This window comes from Vanacampus margaritifer, chromosome 5 (assembly GCF_051991255.1).
Source record: "Vanacampus margaritifer isolate UIUO_Vmar chromosome 5, RoL_Vmar_1.0, whole genome shotgun sequence".
Taxonomy (NCBI): Eukaryota; Metazoa; Chordata; class Actinopteri; order Syngnathiformes; family Syngnathidae; genus Vanacampus; species Vanacampus margaritifer.
In genome coordinates this window covers 3,782,923-3,806,483 of record NC_135436.1, presented here as the reverse complement: position 1 = coordinate 3,806,483, position 23,561 = coordinate 3,782,923, and the positions used below count along the sequence as shown (strand labels likewise).

General features: G+C 40.6%; 1 protein-coding gene across 4 annotated transcripts in view; it reads left to right on the top strand.

Annotated features, from left to right (window-relative positions):
* The window catches only part of LOC144052543 (aldehyde dehydrogenase, dimeric NADP-preferring-like), a 39,777-nt gene extending 36,965 nt beyond the window's left edge, over positions 1-2,812 (top strand). The window contains exon 9 of one of the 4 annotated variants that reach the window (XM_077566703.1): positions 1,937-2,812. In XM_077566703.1, coding sequence (XP_077422829.1) covers positions 1,937-2,250 — 314 coding nt within the window. In that variant the 3' untranslated portion in view covers positions 2,251-2,812. The remainder of the gene's footprint in view (positions 1-1,936) is intronic. The other 3 variants (XM_077566705.1, XM_077566704.1, XM_077566706.1) reach the window with 3 other exon arrangements.
* Positions 2,813-23,561: the final 20,749 nt, after the last annotated feature.

Here is a 23,561-nt window from a genome sequence, read left to right as displayed (position 1 = left end):
TCAGGAAATTGGCCAGTACAATTAAGTACAGACTTTTCATTTCGCTGGTCCAAACAGGGTTTTCGTTATTTGGGGATAGTCCTTACTCACCGTCCAAAATAATTGTTTAAGGCTAACTATGTTAAATTAACAACACAAATAAGGAATGACTTGACACGATGGGAGGTCCTCCCTTTGTCTTTGTTTGGCAGAGTAGCAACAGTAAAAATTAATATACTTCCGAGACTCCTCTTCTTGTTTCAAGGTTTACCTACGAGAGTTCAAGTTTCCTTTTTTAAGACATTGAATAATTTAATTTCTAAATTTATCCGGCAAAACAAAAGACCTAGAACAAGAGTCAAAATCTTGACCATGGCAAAAGATCGTGGAGAGGTGGTCTTACCTGACCTAAAACACTATTATTGGGCTGCCCAACTGACTGTAATAATGTATTGGATTGCCAAAGATGAAAAAACAGGGTGGTTTAAAATAGAACAAAGTACAACGAAGAGGATTGCATTGGCCGAACTACCTTGTATGGGTATCAAAGCAGTCGATAGGCTTAAAATTGAGAATGAGTGGGTTAAACACACTCTTAAAGTGTGGGAAATGGTTAAGAAAAAAATAGGGATGCCAGAAACATTCTCAAGATGCATGCTGATCTCGGGCAACCCAGAATTCCCCCCGTCATTATGGGATGGGAGATTTCGTAAATGGGCCAATAGGGGCCTTATCATTATCAATCAAATGTTTGATGGGACAATGGTCAGATCATTTGAACAACTTAATACAACAATTTGGGCTTGAACCTAACAATTTGTACGGATACCTTCAAATAAGACACTATCTTATGAGCCATAAAGATATATTATAATATTTCATTTCTGTGGCGCAGTCAGGTAGTCCAAATAAGAAACATCTTTCTCATTTATATAAAAGGATATGTTATGTTACTTCATTAAATACACTAGATATCAAGGAAAAGTGGGAAATGGAACTGAATACTATAATTCAAGACAATATATGGAAAGAGTTGTGTAGGGACAGTCATAAAGGATTGAGAAGTCAATTATGGAATGAATTCGATTTGAAATTAAAAATGAGGTATTTTAATACTCCTCTTAAGATTTCTAAGTTTGTAAATGCACCCTTATGAGATAGGTGCTGGAGTAATTGTGGGGGAATTGGTGACTATCTACACATCTTTTGGGACTGTCCTATAATTGAAGGATGTTGGAAAATTGTAAGGAAGAAATGGAAAAAATTGTAAAAGTAAATGTTCCGTTAGATCCGGTGGTGTACGTACTTGGAGATGTGACAAATGGTCAATATGATTCAAGACAAAGGTATATTTTACGGATTCTGTTATTGTTGGCTAAGAAAATTATAACGGTGAATTGGAGGACTATTTCTGTACCAATTATAGCACATTGTAGACAGAGACTGAAGCAGATTTACACCATGGAACAAATGACTGCAAGACTGCAAATGACAATGGATCTTTTTACTCGTGGATGGAAAGATGTGGTGTCTTAGCTGGACTCTCTTTAGAAAAGCAGAATAATGTGTCTTGGAATATTTAATTCTGATGTTTGAATTGTTGTTACAATGTGCGCATTTTATTTTATTTTATTTTATTTTTCTCTCAAAGTCAGTTTTATTCTTTTGATTAAGGGGTTTGTTTTGTTGTTTGTTATCGGTTAAGCATAATGTTGTGTTAATTGTGAAAATGGAAAATAAAAAGTTCTGAAAATAAATAAATAATTAACATTCTTCTAAGTGACATGGGCAAAAAGTGCTGCATGACTATTAAAGTGCTCAGTGCAAAGTGCAGAGTAGACGTAACGAAAAGTGTATTCGTTCCAATTACTTCTGTTTGCAGGGTTGCAGGAAGGGATCATTTTTTGCACCATTATTCGTGCTTTTGGTGATTTCATACTACTGCTTCATTTTCTAGGTCAGAGTGGTATGGGCTTCTATCATGGCAAACACACCTTTGACCGGTTGAGCCACCAGAGGGCATGTCTACTCCGTTCACTTGGCATGGAAAGTATCAACCTACCTCGGTACCCACCTCAGGACCGCCAGCGTGCAAGAAGGGCACGGTTGGCCCTCATGTCACCCTTAATTGACTTTTCCAAGAAGACTTATATCTGGGCCATCAGTATGACCATCATTGCATTTGGCCTACTCATTACTTTGCTAGTCATTTTGCTCATTGGCGCCGGCTTGAATTGTACCTGCTGGTATTGGAGAGGTTTTTTTAATTAAACCAGGCAAAGGACTGCCTTAGCTATTATGGTTGCCAATTGAAAAGAATAGGTGGATTTCGCTTTGATGTACCATAAATCACCATTACTAACAAAAATATAAGATCGTGCCCTGTATGCTACAGTTTCAATAAATATATTCAGATTAATTTACATTGAGTGTGTATATATATATATACAGTATATATATATATATATATATATATATATATATAAAGTAAACTGATTTATAATGACAACTAACTAAATAAATAAATAGATAAGTAAATAAATATAAGTTTGTGTATAAAAACATTTTGGGTAATGTTTTTTATTTCAAAATAACACACTTACAGTATGTTTGCTTTGAATAATAGTTTTTTTGTTTTTTTTTACTAGAATTTGAACGATTCAAAGGATGTTCATGGCGATTCCATTCTTTACAGCAGTGCCAAGTAAAAAAAAAAAATGGTAATAAATTTGAAAATGTGTTTTTAATGCACATATAATAAAACAATTTAAGAAATGTGTTTTGCTACCATATCTATCTAACCTGACCACATAACCCAGATAGAGACGTCATGTGCATGACACATGACCAATTGGTATTGATAATGCCTACGGAAATGTTTCAACTGTTGATCCTGAAGGCATTAGGCTGCATTATTGGACAGCAACATGACCAAAGGTCTAGAACAGGGGTGGGCAAACTCAGTCCTCGAGGGCCAGAGTCCAGCAGGTTTTGGAGGTTTTCCTCTTCCAACACAAGCTGATTCCAATCAACAGGATTGTTATCAGGCTTATGCAGAGCTTGCTGGATGAGCTGAGCATATACCAGCTGCGTTGGAGAAGGTAAACATCCAAAACCTGCAGGATCCCGGCCCTCGAGGGCCGAGTTTGCCTACCACTGGCCTGGAGAGCAATGTCCTCCTTTGGATGAGGAAGATGCAGCGCCACATGGCGTATTTTCAGGTATGAAATAAGTCAGTCAAGCCAGTCACCAGAATAATTGTTCACAACATGCACTTCTAACAATGTAAGGAAGGCCAACTTCAAAATAAAAGCCCAACTGATAATGACACGGACATCAATGCTTTGTTAGGCTTTTATAATGCTGCATTCGAGGATGGTCGGAAGTCGGATATATCCAAGTTGCTTTTTCCCAGTTCTGACCTGAAAGTGTTTGAGGCGACCAAAATGGCAGATAGTGATAAATTGTTTTGTATTTTGGTCCTCAAAACTAATTTTGACCTCGAGCAAACTTACGTTCACGCAATTTTGCTTCATTTATTTTTTTATCTTATTTCATAAGCATTCCATACAGTTCAGTAGTTCACCGTATAATTTCATGCAGAGAGATAGCGGCCTACGTACGTTGTGTTACGTGAAGTTATGTAGAATATTTATGAATGACGAAAGCAATCTAGTTTTATACTCGTAAATTGTGTTTAACCACGGTCTGTGTTTCCAAAGGGGTCGCCATTGTAGAGTGACGTCACTTGTAGTTTGTTGATGAAGTTGGGGCCCTTTTTTTTTCCGGCTTCGCAAGTGGAATTTCTGAGTTCAAGGGGGCTTTCCTGTCCGTACACACTTTCTGGTTTGAACTCGGGAAAAGTTCGACTTCCGACCATTCTCAAATGCAGTATTAGAGCTCCACTGCAATGCAAAGAAATAATAATCGTTGTGGTGGATAGCTTGACTGCTTCTTTTCGAATAAAATTGCTCAATTAAATTAATCCTATATGCTGCGTAATTGTTTTTTTCCTTTATATATATATATATATATATATATATATTTTTTATTTTATTTATTTTTTTTTTTCTGCTCACAATTCAACAAAACAAACATTTTATCCTGTACCAAGTTACCCGGAAACATAATACATATCTACATACACCTCGACACCTCCACACACACACACTCACACATACACAACGGAAATAACCCTGCACATTGGGACAAGCACTAAGCCCCAAACCAGTTGTTCACCAGCACAGATTCAGCACCATCCCACCAATAACAGGGCAGGGACAGAGTGCAGATATATACAGGTAGTCCTCAAATTATGAACACAATGGGTTCCGAGAGGTTGTTTGTAAATCGAATCACATTAAATTATTTCAAAATTAAATTTTAGCAATTTTTTTTTAAATTATTGTTTTAAAAATAAAATGATAAAAATATGTAAAAGTACATAAATTTAATTTAAAAAAACATGCATTAAATTACCTTATCCATTATCTGCACCACTTTTCCTCACAGTACATTACATTTTTACACAGTACAATGCAATAAAAACAAATTAAATATGCTTACTGCACATCGATGGTGCAAGAGAAGTTATTGGGTTGAGTTCATGTGAGGCTGCTCAAGTGGAAAGCATTGTTTGGTCAAACTTTCTCATGAAAAGTATGTTTTCCAACTGTCTGTGAAATACACGTCACATGGTTGTAATTGGCGCGTTTGATGTCATGATGGCGATCGCCGAGTCAGATTCCAGTGATTTCGAAGCTGAAGAGACATTCTACATTTTGCTACTATGCCAATAAAGAAGACGACTGAGGGCTGCTTTTCATGAATATTCTCCAGGAGTGCCTCTGAAATGTACTTACAATGTTGGGTGCATGAAGAGTGCGTGCACCGTGTCCACTGGCCGTGGCTCCTGTGCCGTTCATCATCGGACAGAGAGGTAGTTGAAATGTGCAAATTGCGCGGTGCTGCTCGGCGGGGTTGTGGCAGAGAGGGGAACTACAGTGCAATACTGTACCATAATGTATGGTTTGGCGCACATTTAAATATTAACTTGCACGCAAAATACAGCTTTTGTGGACATCAGTTAGCCTTTGTTCATATCTGCGAATGTTAGTAACTCGGATTTTCGTAACTCGAGGACTACCTTTATGTAACACGTGTTCATAATTGTGTTACAATATTAGAAAGCCACGCTGATTAACATTTCAATCTTCAATTCATATCTTCATAATTCTGCTGATGAAACATTCACTTAGATTAATGAAACCTTTGTCATGGTCTGAGGGGTCTGTATTATTTGTACTGGCACTAAATGGTGTGAACTCTGCCACACACACAAAAACCACAAACGTGCAGACTGCTTTACGGCATACGTCGCATCCCCCTTTCGCCAGTCCTTCCAGAGACGTGTCGAACGTCTACCGCGATTACAATTTTCATGGAGGAGCGCCAAAAGAACCCAAGATCGAAGATTATTATCTGAGGAGACAAAATGAAAAAGAAGCCTACCTGGATAAAAGCTGGATTGGCCCTACTTTCACTCGCTGGCGTGCAGTCAAAGACGAGGGGGGTTTCCAACTGATGCTGCCTTGCTGGTGGTGGTCAAATCAGAAATTGACAAGGTAGTAATAAATAGTCATCAGCTTAGTAGTTTGCCTTTCCACACTGGCCCGACCAGGCATGCAACACAAAAAAAAAAGTACTGTAACGAACTAGGTTGTGTTGTGTGCTCTGTTCTTTATGAAATGTTTGTGAATGCATCGCGGGAAGGGAGGGGGAGAGCGCAGCCATTTGCGTTGACATTAAAGAAGTAAAACCAACGTCTGCTGTGAACATACTTGAAAAACGTTACAGTTCTGCAGGGCCGTATTTAGGCAGCCCCAATAGGGAGTGCATGCAGAATGTTAGGGGGGCGAAAGGAAATGTTCAAGGTGTAAAATCCGCTCATACCCCATAGAAAACCATACTAATTATGCTATCATCATATCATAGGCTATATCTATCTTCTCCTTTGATCCATTTGATTTGTCTTGCTGCAGGCTATATAGGTTTTATGTTGGATGCCATTGACACTACCTTCTGCAATTACCCGGGCTTGAGGCCGGCACAAAAAGGACACTGGATGGCTACTCGCCTGTTGAGGCTGCATTTATTTTATTTTATTTTATTTTTTTTACTGCCTCCCTCCTTAAATGTCCATCCTGTTTTCCATTTGCCGCTCCTCAAGCCTGTTTCCTCTAGCCCTATGCGCCCTCCGGCCGAGCCCCCGCATCCCTCCTCGTTTGGTCAACGGCCACCCTACCTTCACTGTCCGGCGTCTGTTGGATGTGTGACAGTGGGGTAGGGCCTTCCAGTTCTTAGTGGATTGGGAGGGGTATGAGCCAGAGGAACGTTCATGGGTTTCTCGTTCCCTTATTTTGGATCCTGCTCTGCTGAGGGACTTCTATGCTCGCCACCCTGACAAGCCTGGTGGACGGCAGGGGGCGTCCCTTGGGTGGTAAGTACTGTCATTATTGCCTTTTGTGCATGGCAGGTCTGTTTTCTCCTGGCAGGTCAGGCAGGTGATTGTGGCTGGCAGCTGGTGGGACACACCTGGCCTCAATTGGATCATCAGCCTTTCTCAATAGGAAGGCTGGTCTGCACCCAGGATGGCACCAGAGAATTCCATCCCATGCGTTGGTGCCACACAGCATATCATCTAGCGTTATTAGTTTTTGCATTTTGCCTGATGTAACCACAAAGTTTTTGTAACCTGTTTGCCCTGGATCTTTGTTTTTTGTTATAGTTTTCTTCGTCAAGATTCTACAGCCAGCCCACCACCCTCTTCCTGCCTCCTGAGTCTTTTTTTGTTTTTGCCTGACCTCAGCAAAATAAATTCTGTTACCTTTTTTTTTTTTTACCACTTGTTGCCAATCCGGGGTCCGACAGACAAACCGCAACAGAAATAACTCAAATCCTACAATAAAACAGTCAAACAGGAGAACATCATATTTCTCAGATCTAAACGCAGTTAATTCAAAAAACCTAAAATTTATTTTCTCCACCTTCGATCTTTTAACCAATCCTGATTTGAAAAAGCCAACAAAGACTCCAACAAACGCTCTCTGTGAGGGCTTTTCAGACCACTTCTGAAGTAAAATTGATGACATTAGGTCCAGTCTTTTAGCTTATCAAAATACAAGTTTTAATAAACCTGGACAGTCACTTCGCCTGCAACTTCAGAGAGAAGTTCAGCAGGGATCTTCGCGTGATCACCATGGATGTCAATCGCCGAGTGTGTAGCCAATAGCACGCCGCGGATGAAGTCAATAATGGCCGCCTGGTTTGCCGAGAGGACAGCCAGCAGGAGTGCATCGGTGACGCGTCATGGAGTGGTGATGTACCAGGACACATATAAACAGAAGGTCTGTCTGATGATGACAACATGAATAGGCAATGTAAGACATTATATGCTCAAGCAACCACACAACCACGCAGGTGTGGTTCCTGTACGGACGAGGTGAAGATTGCATTGATTAAATCATATTGCACACCACTTTATACAGCTCACCTTTGGTCGAATTATAAGAAAGGAAGTTTGCAAAGGCTGCAGGTGGCTTACAATGACGCTTTGTGGGTGCTCCTTAGGAGGCCAAGATAGACCAGCACAAGTGAGCTGTTTGTCACTGCTGGAATAAATGTATTACAAGCCACTTTGCAAAAGCTTATATACAGTTTTATTTGTCGCTTCAATAGGACAGTGAATTAAGTTGTGTTGTCTCTGATTATATTAAGTGTCGTGCTGTATGGTATCAGTCTAGGATGTGGAGACATTGGTATGACTGTCTGATAACTGTATAACCGTCCCCTGTTTTTATTGTTTTATTGTGTGTCTCTGTTTTATGTTTGTTTACATTGGACCAAGAGTCCGTAATAAAATTGAATTTAATTGAAATGTACCACTTTGTTCAGAAGACATAAATGGGACCAAACATTAGTGGAATGTATGTTATCTATTGAATTTTGTCCTAAACTGTTAGATTGACAACTTGTATAAAATAGGCAATATGTGACAAAATATGTTATTTTTAAATAAAACAAAACTGTTGACATATCTTCATATTTTGCCTGTGTTTACTTTCAGAGGTTTGAAGTGACATTACAGCATATTACCCCACCGGTCGCAATTGTGACCTATCATAAAACCTATGTGTCCATTTATTTTTATTTTTATTACTGATTACTTGAAAAAGCTATCAATGCCACCTGGTTTTGACTTTTATATGTCTGGGAAAGAATTTAAAATTAAATGGGTTAAAATATATATATTTTTTTTTAAAGGAATCTCATAGTTATGTTAGTAACAACCAAATAAATAATATAGAGCAAAATTGTCATTACAGTCGGGGTTTCTTTTAATGACCGACCAAGTTTCATTTCTAAATAATCAACGTTTTTGTTTACTTAAATTTTAAACTCTTTTACTGCTAAACTACCCCAACTTTGGTTTCGAGCATTTTAATCCTTCTTTCAAGAGAATGTATACACACACACATATATACATGAATACACATACATATATGTATATATGTATGTATATATACACATACATATTTATATATATGTATATATGTATGTATATATACACATACATATTTATATATATGTTTATATATATATACACACACACACACACACATATAAATATATGTATATATACATACATATACATATACACATAGCCTCCTATATACACATATATATGCATGTATATATACACACATAGCCTCCTATATACACATATATATGCATGTATATATACATACTGACACAACGAGGCTGTTTTTAGACTCAGACGCAGAGGAAGAGGTGGAGGGTAAAGCAGCTTTTAATTAACAAAACAAAAGCTCTTTGATGAGAGGGAGAAAATAAAGACTATACAAACATTAACTGAAAGCGCTCCAAAAGGGAGGAAGTTCAAAACTACATTCAAAAACAAAAATCACTCTATGACTAAACAAAACTAAGCTATACAAAATTACAAACAAAGGTTCTCTCACGAGACAAGGCAATAAGGGCAACAAGGCAATTGGGTATCAAGGCTGTGGTCTATGGCAGGCTTCAGTGGCTCAAACGAAAACACTTCGGCACAAGACAGGGAAAACGCAGACTATTTAACACATGAGGGTAATGGGGAACAGGTGGAAACAATCAGGGATCAGGGTTGACACAGACACCACACGAGGAAGGGCAAGTGACCTGAAACGAGAGGAGTCAGACTTTTCACAATAAAACAGGAAATGACAAGACACCCTCATCGCGGTGTGACAGTACCCCTCCTCCTAGGACCGACTCCTGACGGCCCAGGCTGGTCAGGATGATCCCTAAAAAAGTCTTCAATTAGAGAGTCATCCATGATGAAGCGGGAAAGTATCCACTGTCTTTCCTCGGGCCCATACCCCTCCCAGTCCACCAAGAACTGCCTGCCCCGGCCCCGCTTGCGGACGGCCAGCAATCGCTTGACTTTGTAGACGGGCCCCCCATCCACAATCACAGGAGGCGGCGGGGGCGTAGGAGCCGGAACCAGAGAACTCTCCTTGACTGGCTTGACTTGGCTTGGCTTACGTGGAACGTTGGGTGAACACGCAGGGACCGAGGCAGGCGAAGACAAACCGCGGCTGGGTTGATCACCTTGGAGATGGGGTATGGGCCCACAAACCGAGGCGCCAACTTTTGGCATGGCACCTTTAAATGCAGATGTTTGGCTGACAACCACACTTTGTTCCCTGGCTGGTATACTGGAGCAGGTCTCCTTTTCCGATCCGCTGCTCGCTTGCCTCTGTCCCTCTGGCGCTCCAGAACCTGCCGAGCGGCTGCCCAGACGCGATGGCAACGACGGACCAAGGCATGGGCTGAGGGAACAGAGGCCTCAGACTCTAGGTTAGAAAAAAAAGGAGGGTCGTATCCAAAAACGCATTTGAAGGGGGTGAGTCCAGTGGCAGAGGTGGGCAGGGAGTTATGGGCAAACTCAACCCAGACCAGGTGTTTGCTCCACGATGCCGGGTTCTGAGATACAAGGCACCGTAAACCGGTTTCCAGCTGCTGGTTGAGACGTTCCGACTGACCGTTAGCCTCAGGGTGGTACCCTGAGGTTAGGCTGGCTTTGGCGCCTATTAGGCGGCAAAATTCCTTCCAAAAGCGTGACACAAACTGGGGCCCCCGATCCGACACAATGTCTCTAGGGAACCCGTAAACTCGAAAAACGTGTTTAATCATGACCTCAGCCGTTTCCTTGGCTGAGGGAAGCTTTGACAAGGCTAAGAATCGGACCATCTTAGAAAATCGGTCAACTACTGTGAGAACGGTGGTCTTTCCTTTGGAGAGAGGAAGTCCCGTGACAAAATCCAGGGAAATTTCTGCCCATGGTCTAGAAGGAATGGGAAGAGGCTGTAGCAGACCCATGCGTGATCTGGTGGATGTCTTGTTTCGAGCACATACCGAGCAGGCCTCGATGTACTCCCGGACCTCCGGCTCCATGGAAGGCCACCAGAAACGCCGGGAGATGGCGTAAATTGTCCGTCGAACTCCCGGATGACAGGATAGAAGCGAGGTGTGACCCCAATGGATCACCTGTGGGCGCAGCTGCTCTGGAACAAATAGTCTATTCGCCGGGCACCCTTTTGGTGGGGTTGCCTCCCCGTTGGCTTGTTTCACTTCCCTCTCGATTGGCCATGTCACGGCTCCAATCACACAGTCTGGCGAAAGGATGGTCTCTGGTTCCTTAGTTACAGGCTAAGGATCGTAGAGACGGGACAGGGCGTCGGGTTTGACGTTTTGAGACCCCGGCCTGTAAGTGAGAGAGAAAGAAAACCGGTTGAAGAACAGTGCCCATCTGGCCTGGCGTGAGTTGAGTCTCTTGGCTTTGCGTATATATTCCAGGTTCTTGTGATCGGTCCAGACCACGAATGGATGCTTTGCCCCCTCAAGCCAGTGCCTCCACTCTTCCAGAGCAAGCTTGACGGCCAGAAGCTCTTTGTCCCCAACGTCATAGTTCCGCTCGGCCTTGGATAATCGTCGTGAAAAGAATGCGCAGGGGTGCATCTTTCCATCCTTCTCTGCGCGTTGAGACAGGACAGCTCCGATCCCCTCATTGGACGCATCCACTTCCACCATGAATTGCCGCTGTGGATCTAGTACTATGAGGATCGGAGCTGTGACAAATCGTTTCTTGAGTGCTTCAAAAGCGGCTTCAGCCGCCGGTGACCAACTGAACCTCACCAGAGTGGAGGTGAGGGCATGCAGAGGGGCAGCTATTGCGCTGAACCCTCTGATGAAGCGTCTGTAGAAGTTTGCGAACCCGAGGAACTGCTGAACCTTCTTGTGGCTAACAGGAGTGGGCCACTCCGTCACGGCCCTAGTTTTAGCCGGGTCCATCTGAACCCTCCCCGGAGCTATGACGAAACCCAAAAAAGAGACGGTTTCAGCATGAAAGACGCATTTCTTGGCCTTAACATACAGTTTGTGCTCCAGCAGTCTTTGAAGAACCTTGGAAACATGGATCTGATGAGTGGCTAGATCTGTCGAGTATATGAGTATGTCGTCTAAATAAACATATACAAACTGGTCCAGAAAGTCTCTCAACAAGTCATTGATCATGGCCTGGAAAACTGCAGGAGCGTTAGTGAGTCCGAAGGGCATGACCAGGTATTCATAATGGCCACTAGGTGTATTGAACCCTGTCTTCCACTCATCCCCCTCTCGGATCCTAATGAGGTGGTAGGCGTTGCGCAAGTCCAATTTAGTAAAGATCGTGGCTTGTTGGAGATTTTCAAAGACGGAGGACATGAGAGGAAGAGGGTAGCGGTTCTTTATCGTAATGTCATTAAGGGGGCTATAGTCTATACATGGCCGTAAGGAACCATCTTTCTTCCCCACAAAAAAGAAACCTGCTCCCGCTGGTGATGAGGAAGGACGAATCAGTCCAACCTTCAGGGAAGTTTCGATGTAATCCCTAAGGGCCGCCTTCTCTGGTCCTGAAACAGAATATAGGCGTCCCTTGGGAATGGTGGAACCAGGAATCAGTTCTATGGCACAGTCATAGGCACGATGGGGTGGGAGCGACATGGCCTTGGTCTTGCTGAAGATCTCCTGGAGGTGATGGTAGCATGGAGGCACGGTGCTCAAATTCGGGTATTCTGCGTCTGTGAAGGATTTGACAGAAATGTGATTAACCGTGGTGATGTCTACTTCTCGGTTTGGTGAACCAATCCCATGGCTCACACAATTCTTTCCCCATCCCAGAACTTCGCCAGTTACCCAGTCTACATGGGGATTGTGTTCACACAACCAGGGGTGTCCTAGGACCAGGGTCCGTGAAGGAGACTGAAAAACGTGAAAAACTAGGTGCTCCTTATGTTTGCCAACTTGGAGCTGGATGGGTTCTGTGATGTGCGTAATAATGAATAGTTCACTTCCATTCAGTGCCCTAGCCTTAATGGGCTTGATTAACGGCTCAGTCTTGGCTCCTAAATGTCTCACCAGCCCCCAGTCAATTAGGCTCTCGTCGGCCCCAGAATCTATCAGGGCATAGAGGTCTGTGGGAGTGGTGTGATGATTGATCGTCACTCACGTGAGTCTTCGTGCAACCGCCGCCGGAGTCGTGACTTGACTCACCTCTTGGGTCCTTTTGGCTGGGCAGGCGACCACGAGGTGATCTCGGTGCCCGCAGTAGAAACACAGCCCTTCCCGCTGTCGACGCCGTCTCTCCTCCAGCGAGATCCGCACTCTGCCCAGTTGCATGGGCTCTTCCTCTGGTTGCGCGGGAGCTGGTTGGCGCTGAGCTGACAGGGATCCGAGAGGAGCTGACCCCCCTGATGTTGGGAAGCGCGGGAAGCCCTCCATTGTCCTGGTCCGGCGAGCGCGGCTCTGCGTCACCTCCTGCAGCCGATGATCCGTCCGTATGGCCAGGGCGATGAGGGAGTCCAAATCCGGTGGAAGATCGACTGCGATGAGAAGCTCCTGGATGGACGTTGCCAGGCCCTTGAGAAAAACGTCGTAGAGCGCCGTGGTGTTCCAGCCACTCTCTGCCGCAAGAGTGCGGAAGCGTATGGCATAGTCACTCACGGAGTCCCTTGACTGCTTAGCTGCCGGGCCTTTTCCCGGTCGGAACAGGCTGGGTCAAAGACTCCCTGAAGAGCGGCTCGGAATTTCGGGGCGGAGCTGCAAAGTGGGGAACAGCGGGCCCACTCTGCCGTGGCCCAGGCTCTGGCTCTTCCAGTCAGGTGAGAAATCATGAAAGGCACCCGTGAACGATCTGTGGGAAAAGCCTGGGGGGAGTACTCAAAATGAATGTCACAGTCTGTTAAAAAGGCCTTGCATTGTCCTGGCTCTCCAGAGAATCGCTCAGGAGAGGCTAACTTGATCCCTGATCCGGTATATGGCACGGGTGGGATCGGCAAGGTAGCTTGAGTCTCTGGCTCGGACGGAGGGCTATTGGTGCGACTTCGAGCACCCGGAATCTGAGCTGAAAGCTCGGTCATTTGCGTTGCCATGGCGGTCTGAAACTCCTCCTGTCGGCGTAGACGGGCATCCTGAGCCCGCAAAGCTGCGATCAATTGCTCTCTCTCTGCTGAGTCCATGCTGGCCGAAGTGTTCTGACACAACGAGGCTGTTTTTGGACTCAGACGCAGAGGAAGAGGTGGAGGGTAAAGCAGCTTTTAATTAACAAAACAAAAGCTCTTCGATGAGAGGGAGAAAATAAAGACTATACAAACATTAACTGAAAGCGCTCCAAAAGGGAGGAAGTTCAAAACTACATTCAAAAACAAAAATCACTCTATGACTAAACAAAACTAAGCTATACAAAATTACAAACAAAGGTTCTCTCACGAGACAAGGCAATAAGGGCGACAAGGCAACAAGGCAATTGGGTATCAAGGCTGTGGTCTATTGCAGGCTTCAGTGGCTCAAACGAAAACACTTCGGCACAAGACAGGGAAAACGCAGACTATTTAACACTGAGGGTAATGGGGAACAGGTGGAAACAATCAGGGATCAGGGTTGACACAGACACCACACGAGGAAGGGCAAGTGACCTGAAACGAGAGGAGTCCGACTTTTCACAATAAAACAGGAAATGGCAAGACACCCTCACCGCGGTGTGACACATACATGTTTATATACATATATATATATATATACACACATACATATATATATACATACATACATACATATACATATATACATACATGCATACATACATGCATACATACATATATATATATATATATATATATATATATATATATATATATATATATATATACATACATATATATACATATATATATTGTTGTAAATGGCGAATTCTTACCACATACATACATGAGATCAGTGAATTCAGGCATTTTCTTAACATTTATTCACGACATCGCCGGACAGGAGAAAAATAGTCGCCACCGCGCCATCTTGTATCTCTCAACTGTCCAGTTCCTCCCCCCGCTTGCTGGCAATATCCCTTGTCCTCCAAAATGTTACCTCCCAAAGTCACATGACTACGCCCCCATTGGTCACTATGATGTCTCAATACATTTGCGAGCAGGAATTTTAAGTGACAGAGAATTGTCATACAAAACTATACTGAGTAAATCAAAGCAATTTTGTCCAATTCTAGTTATAACAAATTAAAACAGTTATAATTATATTGAAAGAAATATTCTGTTTCAATTCCCTTATTTGGGCTCTTAAAAAAGAGTCCAGCACACAAGATAAACATTAAAAAACACTTCAGAGAGAAAGTCCAGCGCGGATCTTGATCGTCGCAAAATTAAGCAATGTTTGTGTGTGGAGTTTAGAAATAAGAATAGCAGGAGAGAGAGAGAGAGAGAGAGAGAGAGAGAGAGAGAGAGAGAGAGAGAGAGTAGTTTAGCAGTCATATGGCATTAAAGAACAATGTGATTCATTAAGAAAGTTTCAGTGGAAGGGGCATATCATATATAAGGCATAACCCGATGTGACGTGGTTATGTTCAACAAAAAGTGTCACGACGCAATAGCAGATGTGTTTGTGCAGCGAAGTCATCTCCTGATGAAGGTCTTTTTATGGAACAGTGCCTCGGAAAGCACTTGACATCATCCTGGAACAGACAGCCGGGGCATCTGGGTCAGCAGCTTGGTTAACCCCCCGGTCGGGGGTCAGGTGATGTGATTGATGAGCCTGGGACCACATGTGGACCACATGTGGGACGATGTGCTCCCCCCTTTATGAGCAGCAAACCAGATCGACCTCTCCTTTACCAATCTGTATGCAAAACCATTTTCATTTAATCACTTATAACATACATATTCTCCATTCTTTACTTTGGAAAGAGCACCTGGTAGTTTTTGGTAGTTGGGAGTTAGTAAATGATAATTGTTCAAGTTGTAGGACTTGGAACATGCTCTTGGACCCGGGAAAAGTTCTTTTTGTTGTGGCATTCAAACAGAATCCGTTTAATGACATTTGCACATCCAATGATACAACAATGAAAATCTTGTAGCCAATTAAAATTTTTATGAGGCCAATTGTTTAATATTTCTATTTTTCTTTAATCTGTCCTTGAGATCAGAGATAATATACTATAGCAAATATGTTTTAATCTCAATGCCTTTTCTATATCTTATAAAGTTTTGTTTTGTCTGATCTTATTTTCCTAGGAAACCCTTATGATGGTAGATAATGATTAACCAAATATTTTACCATGATATTTACTGTTGTAGATTTAGCATAAATGTGCTTCTTGTCGTACATCAAAGACCCAGCAAATGTCTGTATTTTTGACACTGGTTTTTATTATCAGTGTAAACCATCTAAATAAACAACATCATCACTCACCGCGATCACGCCCGGCCGGATCGTGAACACTTCTGAGGAGAGATTTATATATATATGTATATGCTTATACCTTTAATAAACACTGCAGTCCATTTTTAACAACTTGTCTGATGAAATAATGTCACCCAGGTGTGTCTCAATGTTCCTTCCACACCTAAATGGCATATTCCACGGGCTCTAGAAATTTGACTTTTCAATTGTTTCTGAAATGGAATATACTTCCCTTATTTTCACCATGAGTGTCGTCTTTGCCAAAACTTACTTTCCTCAATGGTAAAAGTCCGATCACCTCAATTCTCCTATTGTGAATTCATTCATTCTCACAGACTGTAGAATTATCACATTCAGACTAACTTATAGTTCTACATTTATTTAATTCAACATGAACTGTTTGTGAGCATACCTTCCTTCGTGACGATACACACAGACAGACCAGTAATTCCCCCATCTGATAAAGATCAACTCAGATCATTTTCAGACCTGTATGTGAAAACTGTAGCAGCGAACAAATTGCTGCTTCAAAGAGGGGGAAAAACAGACACCTTGTGTCCTGTTGATAAGAAAAGCAGAAAAACTCTTCTGGATGTCCAATCCCGAAGCATGCAGTACAAATTTAATATTCTCAGGCATATCCGAGAACACCTCTGACAATCCAGAGGCTGAGATAAAAAAAAAAATTATGACGACATCGTTCAAAAATTCGTCAGGAGACAGTAAATAATATTTCTTTTCACCGTGTACACCGGCTTAGAGCCCGTAGAGGCAACAAACCCCGTCCTTTTATCTCTAACTTTGAGCATTTTAAACAAAAAGAATTTGGTAAAAGTAAAGGATAGGACCTTAAAGGGACCTCTTTTGGGATGAATGACCGATTCCCGGGAGAGATTAATGAGCGGCAAAAGGTACTGTTTCCCATAATGAGACAAAATAGGCAGGAGGGTAAACAGACTACGATGGTCGTTGATAAGCTATACATCGATGGCCAACTATTCTGGAACCCCAACTCCACTCCCTGGCTGTTCTAATTGGCATTGGTGGAACTGAACTTTGTTTGATTATTAGATGTATACAGATATATGTGGTTATAAAACCTAAAACATGAATACTTATTATGTATAGGCTATATTACAAATATAATATTAATACATAACTATATCTAAAATTAAAAAAAAATTTAAATCTCGCTTAGGTTACCATTTACTGGTGTATTGTTACATGTTTAACCCCCCCGCCAATTTCCTTCACATCTACCTCCCTCCCCGAGACTTTAACACAGTCTTAAATTCATTAATAGATCGTTCTAATAATACAACATTTATAAGGCGATTACAATCTACTTAAGTAATAGGGGAATATATGGATGATTTTGGCCTCGTCGACAGCTGGAGACTTAAAATCCCAACTAAGAAGGAATTTACCTTCTTTTTCGCAGCCTTTTTCAAGAATACATTTTTTTCTTATAAATAATTCTATTGTTGATAAAATTTGTACAAAAATACATCCCATTATTATTAGCGACCATGCACCAGTCTCCCTTACCCTACAAGTGGAGTATACCTTTCAACTACCCCCGACATGGCGTTTTACCATCTCACTGCTAAATGACGCAGGGTTTGACAAAATTATAAGAAAAGAGTGGGCAGACTTTTGGGAAACAAATGATTCTCCATCTCTTCTCTGGGAAGCTGGGAAAGGGGTAATTAGAGGTAAAATTATATCAAATTCATCTTATAAAAAGAAACAGGATCAAAAATTAGAAAAATACTTGGAAGATAAAATTAAACAACTGACGAATGAATACTCAATAAACCCAAATAACCAAATATGGACTGACTTACAAAATAGAAAAATACAGTTAGACGATATGTTTAAGAGTTTACAATACAACAACTGAGATACAACAACTTTGAATATAATAACAAATCAGGTAAATTTCTTGCAAACCAACTTCAACGCAATCGGGAAAAATCAATAGAAAAATCTACTGTAGATAGTATGCCTAATGGCAAAGCACCTGGCCCGGATGGTTATCCGGCTATATTTTTTAAGCACTTCTGGTTAATGCTTGCTCCACTATTCTTAAGAGTAGTAACAGAAATCAAAACTAATGGTTACATACGCCCGCACATGAATACAGCAGCAATTAAACTTTTATTAAAGCCAGAAAAAGACCCCACCCTTCCATCAAGTTACCGTCCGATTTCACTAATTAACACTGATATTAAAATTATCACTAAGGCTTTCACATCTAGACTAGAAACAGTAATCACGACAATCATTCAAAGTGACCAAACAGGCTTTATTAAAGATCGTCACTCTACTAATAATATTAGGAGGCTCTTTAACCTTATTAGCATGTCACAGCGGCATGATAAAAAGGCAGTTATTATATCATTGGATACAGAAAAAGCTTTCGACAAAGTTAACTGGTCCTTCCTCTTTGCTGTTTTAAATAAATTTGGCTTTGGGAAATCATTTATCCACTGGGTGTCAGCATTATATGATTCTCCTAAAGCTACAGTTACTACTAATGGGATTATATCTTAGAGTCTTACTCTACAGAGAGGCACAAGACAGGGATGCCCACTGCCCCCTTTATTATTTGCAATATTTATTGAGCCACTTGCATTAGCCATATGCCAGGAAAGAAGGATTCAAGGAATTCACTCTGGGGTAACAGAACATAAAATTAATCTATATGCCGATGATATTTTACTTTATTTAGAAAAGCCTGCTATTTCGTTAGGGGAAGTATTTAACTTAATAACTAAATTCTCACAGTTATCAGATTATTCTATTAACTGGACAAAATCAACACTTCTACCTATTACAGAAAATTCATGGAACCCTGCAAACCAGGACCCACACTACTCATTTCTTGTAGGTAATTTAAAATACTTAGGCATAAAAATCTCACCTAAATTAACTGATTTAATTCATTGAAACTTTTCTCCACTTCTGGATAACATTTATCGTGACTTGGAGCGCTGGAATAATCTTCCTATTTCTCTAATAGGACGAATACACACCATTAAAATGAAAGTTTTACCCAAAATAAACTATTTATTCTCAATGATTCCATTTAAACCTACGGCTAACTGGTTCCAGTTGTTGGACTCAGCCGTTAGAAAATTTTACTGGAATTAAAAAAAAGCAAAGATTAGTCTATCTACTCTTCAGAAAAGTAAATCCAAAGGTGGTCTAGAGGCACCAAACTTTATGTACTACTATATAGCTAACCAGCTACAATATATCATTCTATGGGCACAACCCAACAGAGATACTAACTGTTGGCTGGAACTAGAACAGAAAGATTGTAATAACCTCAGACTTCTAGATGTACTCTTTATTACAACATCAATTAAGCGACATAATTGTTTTAAAAACCCAATGACTGCCACCCTGACTGCCTGGTGGAAGGCACTAGAAATTACAAAAGCCCAAGTGGAGCCCTGTGGTCTCTCTCCCCTATGGCATAACCCCGACTTTCAACTTAACAAGCAATCGTTTTATTTCGGTGTGTGGGAGCAGAAAGGAATTACACTTCTCCACCATCTCTTCTCAGATAATATGTTTATATCATATACATCTTTGCTCCAAAATTATAAAATAAAAAACGGAAATTTTTTACATTATCTACAAGTTAAAAATATGATAAAGAAACAAATTCCAACACTTCGGGGTACGCTCCAACCAGCTAAAGATATTACCAAGCTTTCTCCGACAACAACAAAAAAACTTTCAAAAATATATAAGTTACTTTCATATACTGATAAAATGTCTTTACCCATCTCGAAATGGGAGACAGACTTGTCTATAGCTCCAGAATTTGACTTTTGGATTCAAGTTTGTGAAAATGTATTTAAAATGACAAAACGCACAAATTTACAATTTATCCAATATAAAATTATTCATAGAACATACATTACGCAATATATGATGAAGAAAATGGGACTCTCAGACTATGACATTTGTCTCCAGTGTTTACAAAACACCACAGACACTTATTTTCATGCTTTATGGTTATATGACCTAACAACAACTGACTTACCACATAAACAATTTCAATCTACACTTGTAGCCCTTTCGCAAAAAAAAAAATTCTTGTTAACTGGAAAAATAAACAAACTCTGAATATCGACCAAACCTCCTCATAAATCACATTTTAATGGAAAAAATATCTGCCTGAAATAAAAACCAAATATCAAAATTTATAGGAACATGGTCTACGTATACAGACGCTCCCCTACTTACGAACATTCGTGTTACGAACAACAGTACATACGAACATGTCTGCGCGCATGCGCGCATGTCAAAAAATGTTCGGAAAGCGATGCTGTAAGTTAGATTTTTTATTGCGCACCTTTTTCCGAGTACTGTAGTGCTTCTTTCCGCCGCTAATACCGACGCTTGGCGCTGTGAGAGCTCACCCAGCATTGGAGGCTCAGCAACGTGTCGAGGAGGGGGAAGAAGAAGAAACGCCTGTCGCTCATAGATAAAGCCATCGCACTCTTCGAGCAGCAAGACCCAAATATTGAACGTTGCACAAAGGTTGCAAATCAATTGAATGATGCCATACAGTGCTACCACATCATTTATGATGAAAAAAGAAAACTGTGCAATCGTAGTTAGATCGCTTCTTTCGGCCAGTTTCTAGTAAATCCTCCAAGGAAGATACTCATCAACCCTCATCTTCTTCTCCGCGACCCTCAACTTCTTCCTACATTGAAGTTACGGAGGAGGAAGTAACTTTTGAAGCCCATTCCAGCGACCACGAAGAACCTCTCATGATATAAAATCCTCCTCTTCCTCCTCCTCCATCAAATCCTTAAGCATCGAGTACATCTTCCAAAAGTAAGTTAAACTTCATTTTATTTATCTTATTACGTACATGTACATACTGTGTGTGTCTCTCGCTCTCTCTCTCTAACATACGTACTGTACGTATTCTCTTTAAACATAAATTATAATACAAAATATAGCACTGAAGCAACTTACGAACAAATTCACCTTACGAACGATCGCTCGGAACGTAACTCGTTCGTAAGTTGGGGAGAAGTCTGTATATATATATAAAATAAAAGACTAATTTGAATATTTCATATGACATATTTAGAGGCTTGAATAAGTCCATAAGTCATAACAATAGAATTTTTTCTGCATGCCCAGTTTTCACACAATGGCAGTTTTCCGAATAGCACAAAGTTCTTGTAATTTTGCCAAAATCTGGCATTTCCTTTGAAGTGAGATAACTTAGTCATTTATGAATATTTTTTTCACTTTCAACCACTCAAAATGTTCAGTGGCATCAGACCTATCTACACATATATAGTTTTTATTTTTATTTATTTTTTTAATGCCCCCTATGGACAACAATAGCAGTATTATGCTAATAGCAAGACTAACTATGCTGTATATATATATAAAATAAAATAATAATTTGAATATTTCATATGACATAGTTAGAGGCTCAAACAAGTCCATAAGTCATAACAATAGAATTTTTTTATGCATGCATTTTGTATTCATTTATTAGCTTTTGGCGCCACCTAGTGGATTTTTGTGGTCTATTTTCATGTTTATGACTTGTCAAAGAAGCGATTGCATCAGTAATCACGGAAAATGCATTATAACACATCAGGTTTACAGCATATCAAAAACTGTGATTTATAATGGGAGTCAATGAGCCAAAATCTGGCATTATTACAACAACTTTGTGTGAATCTCTCCCTCCTGTTTGGTAATAATTATAAATTACAGCATGGCGCCAATTTGAACTTCTACATGTTTAAACAATCCTGGTAAAATATCAGGTCCCTAGTGTATTTTTTTCAAATGCTTTTTCTTTGAAAAACAGAAAAGCATAAAAAAGCCAGCAAATGGACAAATAACGCCCAGGGGTTAAGCAAGATTTACGAAAACATTTTGGTATTTGAGGCAGCCAAAGACCTACAAAAAAGTTTATTGGACCCATATGCTTAAATGAACAGGAAGTGAACTACGAATTTTTTAATGTACAATTTTTGCCAATTTTTGAACATTTACAGGGGGCATACTCTTGCTCATTTCTCCTACACGTTTGATCCAATTGAGTTTAATCTTGGCCTGGACCATGTCAAGACCTGGGCCATCAACAGGGGGAAAAAATCTTGAGTTTTCTAAATACTATATGACAGGGGCGGGGCATCATATTTTGTGCTTCATATTTCCTTCGCTATGAAAGACAAAATACGCAATAACTCCCCGGTACATGCTCCAAAAAATCCCAAACTTCCCTTGTATGTTTATAATCACGACCTGAAGGTATCTCTATCACAATAGTCAGTTATAAATATAAGCGCCACCTAGCCCTTGGGTAGACAACAACAAATTATGACACACGAGGTATTTTGTGAGTGTGATAACTAAGTCATTTCTGTTGTTGTTTTTTTTTACTTTCTACCACTCAAAATGTTCAGTGACATCAGAACAAACCATACATATGTACTTTTATTTATTTACTAATTTATTTTTTATGCCCTCTATGGACAAGAAAAGCAATATTGTGCTATGAGTAAAACTGACTATGGTATATATATATATATATATATATATATATATATATATATATATATATATATATATATATATATATATATATATATATATATATATATATATACACACAATGCCAATGGGGGAAACTCATTGCCCAAAAATAAAATAGGACGCTGATTTTTGAGGGTCTTATCATTGACCAATAAGCTTTACATACTCATTACACCTGGCAAAAAAAAATTCCATATGTAAAGGTTTATTATGCCATTTTCAACAAAATTCTGCTTCCAATGTGCCAGTACCCCAACGTGCCAGTACCCCAACGTGCCAGTACCCCAACCTGCATGTACTCCAAAGCGGCCCGGGCTGCGAGGGCCCTTTATAGCTGCCCGCAGCTATAGTGTTGTTACTGTGTTTTTATCTTTGTCGATGGCTGGAGCCACCGGTCCTCTTCTTTGCAACCAGGAAGTGGGCATGTGCAACAGTTGCTCTGTGATCTGTTTCTTTTTTCGGTACAATAGTTTAAATAATAAAAAAAAAACTGTTTCTTCTTTGCTTGTTACTTTAGGTCTTTCCTGTGCACTGCTGTTGATTTAGCGCCTCCATATAATGGCGCAACGCTGAAACTGCAGTTAAAATACGTTGCTCAATCAACACAGGTGGAGCGCTGTGGCTGTGTTGAGCGGTATCAGTCGCTCAGGCTGGATGCAGCAAGCAAATTAGGTGGTAGTGGCCGCCTCCGCAGTAATCACGGAAAATGCATTATAACACATCATCCTCCTCTTCCTCATCCTCCTCCTCCATCAAATCCTTAAGCATCGAGTACATCTTCCAAAAGTAAGTTAAACTTCATTTTATTTATCTTATTACGTACATGTACATACTGTGTGTGTCTCTCGCTCTCTCTCTCTAACATACGTAGTACGGTACTGTACGTATTCTCTTTAAACATAAATTATAATACAAAATATAGCACTGAAGCAACTTACGAACAAATTCACCTTACGAACGATCGCTCGGAACGTAACTCGTTCGTAAGTTGGGGAGCGTCTGTATAGAATATTTTAACCTAATTCTGGTTACTTAATTCTGCCTGTTAGTGAGAGCCACCACATCGTGATAACTTACATTGATGTTTCTGTATTTGGCAATTTGTAACTAATGGTTGTGTTTTTATAGTCAGGAAACCA